This window comes from Brassica napus, chromosome C7 (genome assembly GCF_020379485.1).
Source record: "Brassica napus cultivar Da-Ae chromosome C7, Da-Ae, whole genome shotgun sequence".
In the NCBI taxonomy this organism is placed as follows: domain Eukaryota; kingdom Viridiplantae; phylum Streptophyta; class Magnoliopsida; order Brassicales; family Brassicaceae; genus Brassica; species Brassica napus.
In genome coordinates this window covers 20,351,321-20,362,431 of record NC_063450.1, presented here as the reverse complement: position 1 = coordinate 20,362,431, position 11,111 = coordinate 20,351,321, and the positions used below count along the sequence as shown (strand labels likewise).

At 31.2% G+C, this 11,111-nt stretch overlaps 1 protein-coding gene across 1 annotated transcript; it reads left to right on the top strand.

Moving 5' to 3' along the window:
- The first annotated feature begins 7,712 nt into the window (after positions 1-7,712).
- LOC106375617 (gibberellin 2-beta-dioxygenase 2) lies at positions 7,713-10,507 on the top strand. The gene is made up of 3 exons (XM_013815571.3): positions 7,713-8,416; positions 8,919-9,261; positions 9,932-10,507. The coding sequence occupies exons 1-3, from the start codon at positions 8,004-8,006 to the stop codon at positions 10,199-10,201; spliced, it is 1,026 nt and encodes a 341-aa protein (XP_013671025.1). The 5' UTR covers positions 7,713-8,003; the 3' UTR covers positions 10,202-10,507.
- Positions 10,508-11,111: the final 604 nt, after the last annotated feature.

Here is an 11,111-nt window from a genome sequence, read left to right as displayed (position 1 = left end):
TTTTTGTCTCTATGTAACAATTGTTCAAAAAACAACAAAGTTACCTATCCAAGACTTGGGTGAATGTTTTCTTCTTGCCATGTTATGTTCTAGTACCTAACATTACACCAACATTATATAAGCAAGAGTATGTTTATCTACATACTCAATATACTCTTATGGAATAATATTTGCTTACCACAATATAAAATCACTAAAATTAATCACCCTGGAGCTCAAAGACATAGATTAAGAACAATATTAATTCCTTTTATCTGATCCTAGTAATCAGTCCTTGAGGACTCAAACACTGACTCAGATAATTACATTTTGTATTATCATTTAAGAAAGTAATTTATATAACTATTTTAAGTTCTTAGAATGTATATATATTACATGAATGTATATATATTACATGAATGTATATTACATGATATTTTTTTACTAATATGGAGCTTTTGAACCCTTAGATTTCAAAACTTTAGCTTAGCATATGGGTAATTTCTTAGTTAGGCTTTTAAATACTATTGAAAGATTTCAAACCAATCAACAATTTTTTAATCGGAATGAAAAAGTAATTGGAATTTGAAGATTCTTTATATAGTTTTCAAATTTGATATATAAAATTTGTTTCCAAAAAGAATCTAATACCAATTCAAGTTATAATACGACCAAGTCATATGGTCGTTATCTAGACTTACTATTTATCTTTTTCATAATGTTTAGATCATTGTGAATGTGAAATTTTCATCCATGTATTTATATATCTTACCTTATGTTTCTTATTTACTAAACAAAACTATGGAAAGTGATGACAAAGTTGACATATACTCAAACTATAGAACATTTACACATTACGTCATGCCAGTGCATCACACAGAAACAACATATTGTATATAACTTACACACTGATGTCATGCCATTGCAGCACACAATAACAAAGTAGCAGCAAAGAAGAGTTGGCCATAACTTAAACATATTCCAGCAAACATAATTTATCATGTCGGAACAACAATCTCTGACTCAGGCACTAACTGAAAACTAAACAACATAAAAATTGTGTAGAAGACGTGAAACTCTTTATTACACTCTTCACGAAACTATTCACTTCTTGGACCCCTACACAATGATTTTGTGATTATTGAGCTTGATTCTTCAGATTATATCCTTTGCTTTCTGCTTCTCCAAGCTTTGACAGCATCGTATGAGATTGATTCCCAGCCAATGCATTCTCCTCTTCAATCAGTTGGATCCATCTCTTAAGGTTTTCGACAAAACACTTACATATTCATTAAATATAAACAAAATAATAACCTGATTTTTTTGGTCCAAAATCATTATTTGTGTTTTGCTACTTAAACCGGGTAATCAGGATGGCATAAAACACCTCCTGACATTACTTGATTTGCATCAGTTTCTTGCAACGGTATTTGCTACGTTATCTCCAGCTCTCGCAATGGTGAAAACCTGAGAGCCAAGCCATTAGTTGAATCAGTCTCATTAGTATCCTTAAAGAATATACTAAAGGCACATCCATACGAAAGAATTTGGATATAAAGGTAATGACAACAAAGAGAACTTGGAAACCTATAACACCTAAACATAATTTGTTCGGAGTAAAATATTTGTGTCCAGGAGAGTCTACTAAAACAACATAGTACTGAAATAAGCAACCGACACAGTCATTGTAATTCCTCGTTCCCTCTCATCAGCTCTCTCATCCAATCCCCACACGGCCACACATATGCAAAGGATCCTTTGTCCTGGTCGGATTAGGAACACAATGTCAAGCAAACAATGGAGAATTATGCAATTTGCAGTTTCTAGAATAAAAAAATATAAATAAAAAACAGGTTACCTGCAACTTTGCTTATTTCTCAAACGTATGCATTTGCTTTTGAGATGTACTTCCCAGTAGATGCAGTTACCTGAACGTGTTGAATTACCAGAATCAACATGTCCAGCCTACAATCATACTGCAAATATCAGTAATCAGCATGAAAAAACCCCAGTAATTAGTCGCCAGAAATCAAAGAAACTCACGATGGAAAGATTAAATTAACTTAGGGTATATGAATCTTGATCAATAAGCATCCACTCTTCTGCTTATGTTTTAATTGATAGATCACTATGAACCACAACTCGAACCAAAATATGCAATCGCGAAGATCAAATGGCAAGAATTTGCCTACATAAAACATAAGCCCCAGCAAAATATAAAACCGATTCCGTTTGAAAGCAATTTCGAGATGCAGCCAACTCGATTTTGGGTGGATTTAGGTTTAGTCGTAGCGCTTTATATAAGAGGATGATTAACGGGAGGTGAAACGAAACAATCAAGAAGAGTTTATAGATCATCATTGATTGATAAATATTGTCTCAAGGTAACTGAAAATTCTAAGTTTGGAGACGAACACGAAGTGGAAAAGTCACGGCATAACATCGACTTTACTCTTCTTTAGTAAAAAACGAAGGTGACATGGCAAAAAGCAGGTTTTTTATTGGCTGATTTTCGAAGCCGACGTGGATGGCCTGACTGATGCTCATATCTCCCTTTCACTTATTGTTTGATGACTCTATCCAAGATCTCAAGATATAGTTTTTTTTTTAACTCAATATAATCTAAACTTTTATATATATGGTCATTATGCATATCAAAAGTCAAAATAAATGATCTTATAGTACTTTCATTGCAGAAGGCCAATGCAGTTTACTAAATCCTCAAAATATATTTCTAAAAATGAAAAAAAAAATACTTTGCTTTTGTTTCATGTTTTTTGACCAACCCAACAAACCTAACTTACCGAATAAAATTTTGAAAATTCGTACCACATTATATGAAAGTTGTAGTAGAATAATTAGATGAAGTTTAATTTAATTGCTAATAGGAAATCGTAATCTTCTGAACCACAATTACTATAAATACTATAAAAAAATTGCAGCTATCATGTGAATACTTCTATAGTAAATTATGATCGCGTCAAAATCAAAACATAGGTAGCACATGAGTATTACACTTGAATTTATCTTCTTCTTTTTTAATATTTTAAAAGCAACGTTATGTAACAATCAATGTAACTATTTTTCTTTTGAAACGGGGGTTTCGGTTGTGTGTCAATATTTGTAAGAACAGCAATATATAACACCTTTAAAATCCTTTCTAAACATGTGGAATTACATTACCGTCCGTTAAACAAAGAAACCGTATGGTCGAAGAGGCAAATACTGTAAACCTATTAATTCCTAAACCTATTAGAATTGTATTTGCCTCATCGACCATACGGTTTCAGAGTGTTAGATTTGATTGTCAATACCAGTTTCGGATGATAGTCTGATGTATACTTGTAAATTTTTGAGCTCAAGTCCCTAAAACAGTAAACCTATTAATTCCCAAACCTATTAGAATATTAACATTCACTTAGAGCTCTCAATAAGAATCTCTTAGAGAAGTTCTCAGAAACAAATAAAAATATTACAAAAGATAAAAAGAAAAAAGAAAATGAAGAAAATTTGAGATAGGTATCTCATTGTAAATACTCAACAATAAAAATTTGAGATATTTATTCCACATGTCACTCTATAACTGAATTAGCTTTTTATTTCAATTAAAGTTTAACCAAATAATTAAATTGTTAAAATATTAGTATTTTATATGGATGGATAAACTTTTGAGAGTACCTAACCATTGTGGATTCTCTTAGCTATTATAAAAGCAAAGATGTTAAATAGAGTAAAAAAATTAGTAAAGTTAGTTTAGAGAATCTCCAAAAAAAATACTCTATTTTGAAGTTTCTAAAATTTTATATTTGAATTTTAAAATTATTTTTCTCCAAAAGAAAATTTTCAAACTTAACTTCAAAATTATTTAAATCTCATAATATGATCTTTATATTTTTCATAACTAATTTAATTTATAAAAAAATTATAAATAACTAGTTATAATAGTATTAATTAATAAAATTTTAAACTAAATATAAAAAATTTACATAGAGTTACATAATTGAATATTAAACTATAAGCAAAACGTCACATTATTCCATAAAACTATTTCTGTAATGTCCTCATATATGTGTAAAACTTAAATTTATAGAAACAAATTTGAAAATTTATGAGATATAAAATTTAAAGATTAAAATGATAAATAACAAAATATTTAATAATTATAAATATGATGTATAATTGTAAATATCAAAAGTAAATAAAAATACGAAACTTCAAATTTGAAGTATTGCACTTTTTTTAAAACAAAAAACTTCACCTTTAAATCAAAAAGTGGTTCAAAAAGTGGTAAGGTGTAAGCACTTTTGTTGTTTTAAATTAAAAAAAGGCAAGAAAAGGTTTAGTAAAACAGCAAAATAGAGGAAGAAGCTAACAACTGCACGTTGGGGAGAAGCTTGGCCACCAAGACTTAGCCACCGAAATTCGGTGATGTCGGCGACTTCCCACCTTTTAACTCTCTAATCTCTCTCTCTCTCTATATATATATAAAGTTGATTTTTTTCTTTCTTCCCACAAGTGACACGAAGTTTTCAACGCGTGTCATCCGTGTATTTTTTTTACATTTTAAGTTTTTTTTCTTTTAAATTATTGCAAATTTGGCCAAATACTTTTTAATTGTGTGCTATCTAATCCTTTTCGCACTAACTATTATCGTATAAAGTTTGATAATCTATTATATTATTCATTAAATTCAACATGAATAAAGAAATAAATAAAATAATAGAAATAGATTTTATGTATTTAATTTATTCACAACTAAAAAATAACATAAATTTTTATTATTTTCTACCATTTTCTATTATTTAATTTACAAATTATATATTTATTTAACTATTAAAAATATAAAATGGCAAAACTAATCGGAAGAAATTAGAGTGTAATACATAATCTAAATATAAAACTTCCATAGTCATAGAGAAAAAACAAAATACTATAGTAACACTAACTCAATAAAAGTTTGAAGCTGAAAAAAATTAACAACGAAAACTAACATATCTCATATTACCATAGAATGTCTTGCCTAGAACAAACAAATGTCAGAAAAAAGTAAAAAAATAAAATGTGAGACAAAGCAATCCCCGGAACATAAAGGATCGCGATCAAGCACCAGCACAAAAAAAACAAAGAAGCGGGTCAGAGAAAAAATAATCATCGGAAGAACAAAGTCACCATGAAACAAAAAGATGCATGTCTAAAGCACCGGAAGCACAACCACCAACTAAGAGATAAGAAGCACCTCACAAACTAAACAAGCACATATAAGACGCTCATGCCAACGAAAAACCACAAAATTCTGAATAGAAGAAACCAAAGCTCCAAAAGACTAACTCCGCACACTTACACCAAGGGATGCATGAGAAGAAGATAAACAATCAGAGTGGGAGAGAATGGAGGCCAACCACCGAGAAATCAAAGCTTAAGCTTGAGACCATAAACAACCTTCCAAGCGCACAAAATATACACAGAGAAAAACACTATCCAAACCTGGAGTAGCAAATATGGCGATAGGAAGAGACACCAGAGACGTGATCAGCGATGAAAGGTGTAACGAGATGAGAGAACAACAAGATAAAAAGAGACAAAATGAAATCAACAAACCATGAGACCATCCTCGAGCTATGAAAAATAGCATAGAAGTCAGATCACCAAAAACCAGATCTTGAAAACCAAGACGAGCAGAGACTATCGACGGCAAATCAGCGACGAGGAAAACAACATCAATGAAAACTAAACTCTGACCCAACCTAGTTTCTAACCTTAGCGAAAATCTAAGGAAAAAGAGGACCAATATTGATTGAAATAACATACAACGCCATAAGAAACAACCGCACAACATGGAACTAATATGTCTGATCTATAACAAATACCAGATAATCTCACAGAAAAAGAAGGTGAGGAAAAATAAAAGCACGGAGGTGAGTCTTTTCTCAGTGATGGTGAGAAGCTCTGCACACCGAAGAGGTAAACGAAATACATAGATGGTGACGGCTCAAGGGCAAAATATGGGGGAGAGTGCAAAAAACATCTAAAAAGAGTAATGTGAAAAAATGTGAAAAATTAAAATAAAATTTTGACGCCGTTAATTTTAAAATCAACAAATGCCTAAAGAAAAAATTATTGAAATTCAATATGTTTTACATCAGAAACTTACTTCACCACTAACAAGTTGTATTATACATACAATAACACATTATTAAAAAGACAAACACATAATATATTAACTTATTACTTACTACTACATAACATAATAAAACATCAAATAATGTTATTCACAAATAAATACTGACCACATAATCACATCATCTTTTTTTTTTGGCAACAATGAAGAACTAAGTAACGAAACCACCCGATTCAGTAAACAAAACCGGTGGGGAAGAATTGACATAAAGCATAGCTGAAGAAGAACTCCTTGCATCTCGTGCAAGCTTGTCCGCCAAAATGTTTTGTGCTCTTGATATATGTCTGATTCGGAAGTCAGGGAAAAAAGTCTTACTGTGAATAAATTCTTCCATATGTGTAGAGAAAGCTGACCATTCTTCAGGTGTCGACACCATCTTCACCAATTGAGAACAATCCGTCGCAAACACTATGTCAGAATATTGAAGGGTCTTCATGCACTACATTGCCCATATTAGTGCTTCACACTCAGCATGCAGAGGTGACAAACTTCTACGTAGATTCATCGCTCCCATCATAACATCTGTTGAACCATTTTGTCGGCAGAACCATCCTAATCACATCATCTAAAAATAATATTTACGAACACTAAAATAATATTCTGCGCGCAGACACCTCCTAGTACTAATATAAATATGACTGTTAAATGTTTTTTTTTTTTGCATGAATTATTACTGTTAAATGTTTTTTTTTTTGGTAAGACAACTGTTAAATTTTAATATTTTATTGTAATGTTTCCTGTAACATAAACTACAAAGAATGACAACCCATGTTATAATGAAGATGGCCAAATGCAATTGTTTTTTTTTTCTATCGTATGATTCTTAGTCACCTCCTAATTTATAACTCTGTTTTCCAAACTTTTTTGTTGCTATATAGAAGGACGTTAAGAAAAAAATCATTTATAGAAGACTTTCCTTGGTTTTTGTCTTTCATATATCGAAGTAACTTGCTCTTTTTTGTTAATGCTACTGGACACATTCTTTATTCTTTTTTCTATATTTTGTCACATCATTTCTGAAGGAAAACATAAAACTGGAAGTTAAACAAGAAACTGTATAGTGTTCCAAAAAAACAAAGAAACTATATATTTGGAGAATAAGTTGATTTTGAATTTTATCTTAACAAATAGTATCTAAGAGAAAATATATTTTGAAAATTCTTCCGCCCCTGGTCATATTCTTTTAAGGGTTTGGCCCATTAAATAATCTGAAGAAAATTAAACATTGTTCGCTCTGAAATTTAATTAGTAAAAAGGTATATTCTTACATATATAAAAAAAAAATACAGCTTTCACTTACATAAACCATGACTTTTATACTATAATTTGAAATCGTGAAACTGTTGAACTTTTTAAGTCAATAATTAATTAAGGAAACTACGACCCGTGATTCTGTTTTTTTCTTTTTCTAACATTCTTTACTTTTCTTTATTTGTCAACAATCCATACGCGTGATTAGTCAAAAGTAAACCATACCAATGCCGTTTTCTCACTGTGCCAACTTCGATTTCATAAACCCAAATTAGAAAATAAAAACAAAAAGGTTTCCACGCTGTATTTCCATGTGTGCGAAGATGGCACAGTGAGAAGAATAGAGACTCGACATGCAAAAAAAAAAAAAACTATACAATATGCAGTAATAAAAATGTTAATAGTATATTAGTAACACATAAACTACTTCTCTCTTCCCGTCCCACACAAACGACTCTATAAATGCCAATCAAAATAGCTTCCTTCCTCCATAGTTCCTAAACCATAACAACTACTTCTCTCTTCAACCTTTGCTTCAATCTCCAACAACTTTTTTCTGCAATCTATAACAAAACCTAACCACAATAAACCAAACATGGTGGTTTTATCACAGCCAGTCGCTTTAGATAATCACATATCAGTAATCCCAACATACAAGCCAGTTCCGGTTCTAACATCCCATTCAATCCCCGTCGTGGACCTAACCCACCCAGAAGCCAAAACCCTTATCGTGAAAGCTTGTGAGGAGTTTGGTTTCTTCAAGGTTGTCAACCACGGAGTGTGCCCTGACCTCATGACCCGGTTAGAGCAGGAAGCTGTCGGCTTCTTCGCCTTGCCTCAGTCTCTCAAAAACCAGGCCGGTCCACCTGAACCGTACGGCTATGGTAGTAAACGGATTGGACCAAACGGTGACGTGGGGTGGATTGAGTATATCCTCCTCAATGCTAACCCTCAGCTCTCGTCAGCCAAAACCTCTGCCGTTTTCAGTCAAAGCCCACTAATTTTCCGGTAAGCTTACCTTCATCCTCTTTATGCAACTATCAAAGGACAGATATTTTTGCAAACACATTATATCACTCCTTTTCTTTATAAAGAAAAAAACAGAGCAGTAGCCTTTTTGTTTTGGCCTTTTTAGATTTTCAGCGATATTCAATGTTTCTAGAAACAAGTGCGAAAGTGACAAGTCATTGGACCACTGAAAAGATTTCAAGAGTCAGTTACCGTATCCATTGCAATTTTACTAAGTGGATAAGTTTCTATTTCTTATCCAGTTAAAGTACAAACAGAGGACTCTGTTTTGTCCACTTTGTCCCTTAAGAAGCAACGAGAAAGTAACAAACTTTCTTGCTTAAGGATATTTCATTGCATTTACCTTTTGAAACCCATAAATTCTCTGAAAAAAAACTGTATGAAAATCAGTCACATGCTCTCCTTATGAGCAGAAACAGAACACTCTGTTTATATCTTATAAAACTACGAATCTGACCATTGTGAGTGAAAAAAAAAACAGTGAGGCAGTGGAGGAATACATGAAAGAGGTGAAGGAAGTGTCGTGCAAAGTGTTGGAGATGATAACTGAAGGATTGGGGATAGAGCCAAGGGACAGTCTGAGTAAGATGGTGAGAGATGAGAAGAGTGACTCGTGCCTGAGACTGAACCACTATCCGACGGCGGAGGAAGAGGCGGAGAAGATGGTGAAGTTAGGTTTTGGGGAACACACAGACCCACAGATCATCTCAGTGCTAAGGTCCAATAACACATCGGGTCTTCAAATCTGTATGAAAGATGGAAGCTGGGTCGCTGTCCCTCCTGATCACTCATCTTTCTTCATTAATGTTGGAGATGCTCTTCAGGTACCTTTTTACTCCTTTGTTTAAATTTTTACGAAAAAGATAAATTACTTAAGATTTGATAGTTGTGTTTGAGACATTCCTGCAGTTTAACTGGGCTGGTCAAAACTCATAAAAGTTTTTTCAGTTGAAATGTTTTATTAAATTTAGTGTGTTTTAAAAAAAAAAATTAGTGTGTTTTCTTATATACGAAAACCTTTTTAACCTAAATGGGTTTATAAATTTATATTTTAATATTATTATAAATATAATAAATAAAATTAAAAATGATCCAAAATTATTTGATATGTATATAGTTTTATTTTCATTACAAAATATACAAAATATTACTGATTATGTTTTAAAAATATTTTAAACATTATTTGTATATAAATTTTAGAGGAGCACAATTTTTTTTTCTTGCGCTAGGATCCCTAACAGCTTTGAGTCGGTCCAATCTATGGATAGAGTGATCTCACGTGACAATTTCTATTTACATGATGGTGATGTATGCATTACAGTCTTTTATAATTTCCATTTCAAAAAAGAAAAGAAAAAGTAATGTATACTTTTTTTTCTTTTTAAAGTAATGTATACGATGTGTGTGTGTTCTTAATTTTATCCTAATTTTGACTCCTACAACATTTTCAAAATCTAATCAAGAGTGTAAAGCTGATACAAACGATGATTGCAGGTTATGACAAACGGAAGGTTCAAGAGTGTAAAACACAAAGTATTAGCTGATACAAGGAAATCGAGAGTCTCGATGATATATTTTGGAGGACCAACACTGAGCCAGAAGATCACGCCATTGCCATCTCTTGTACCTAAGCAAGAGGATTGGCTTTACAAAGAATTCACTTGGTCTCAATACAAATCTTCTGCTTACAAGTCTAAGCTTGGTGATTATAGGCTTGGTCTCTTTGAGAGACAACCTCTTCTCACTCATAGGTCTAATGTATGAGACTAGTCATGATGATCCTTATCATCCTTTGTATGATAGAAAAAAGTCATAATTACAAAAGAAGAAAATGGATAGTGTTTTGGATTAGTTTTTATTTCTGGCATGTTTTTTTCCCGTTAGGCACAAAAGCAGTAGGCTTTGCTTAGAGTTTGACCCGACCAATCTTATCTTTTGTATTCCCTCGTCTCCATTTCTTTTTGCCTTATTTGTTTGGCTTATTTGATTTTGTTTTTCCATTTCCCACTTCAATTTGGCTATGTTTTTACTTTGGTGTTCAATTATAAGAGAACTTCTAATGGTGTTTCATTTTTCACTTTCTGCATCATTTTTATTATGATAATACTTCATTTTTTCTTCATTTCTTCAAATTTTTAAAATTGAACATATTATTTCATCAAATTTTAAAAATGCTGTTCATTTTTTTTCAATTTTTAAAGATGAATTTTTTTATTTACAAACTAACTCTTAACTTTAACTTCTTGTTATTTTGCGCATAAATAAATTATAAGTTTTAGTGTCACCCAATTAATTTCAAAGTTTATATTATTACTTTCATCTAATTAGATGTTAATAATGAAGAACATGAATATATTAATCTCCAAAAATTTCTATGTTTGATTTAGAAGAATTTAAAATAAAATAAACTTATTTTATTTGTTTTGAATACTTTGTTTAATCACTTACAAAATATCTATATTTGGTGTTTCCTTATGAAATATAATATTTATTTATTATTTATGCTATGTGTAATAGTGATATCATATAATAACGTTTAAATTATAATAAATAGTAAATATGTAAGATTACTATTAAAATAAAATATTTGGGTAAATTATTAAATTTGAAAAAAAAAAAATATATGATATTATTAATTGCTAGTTATAAAATGGTAATATAATATATTTAGAAT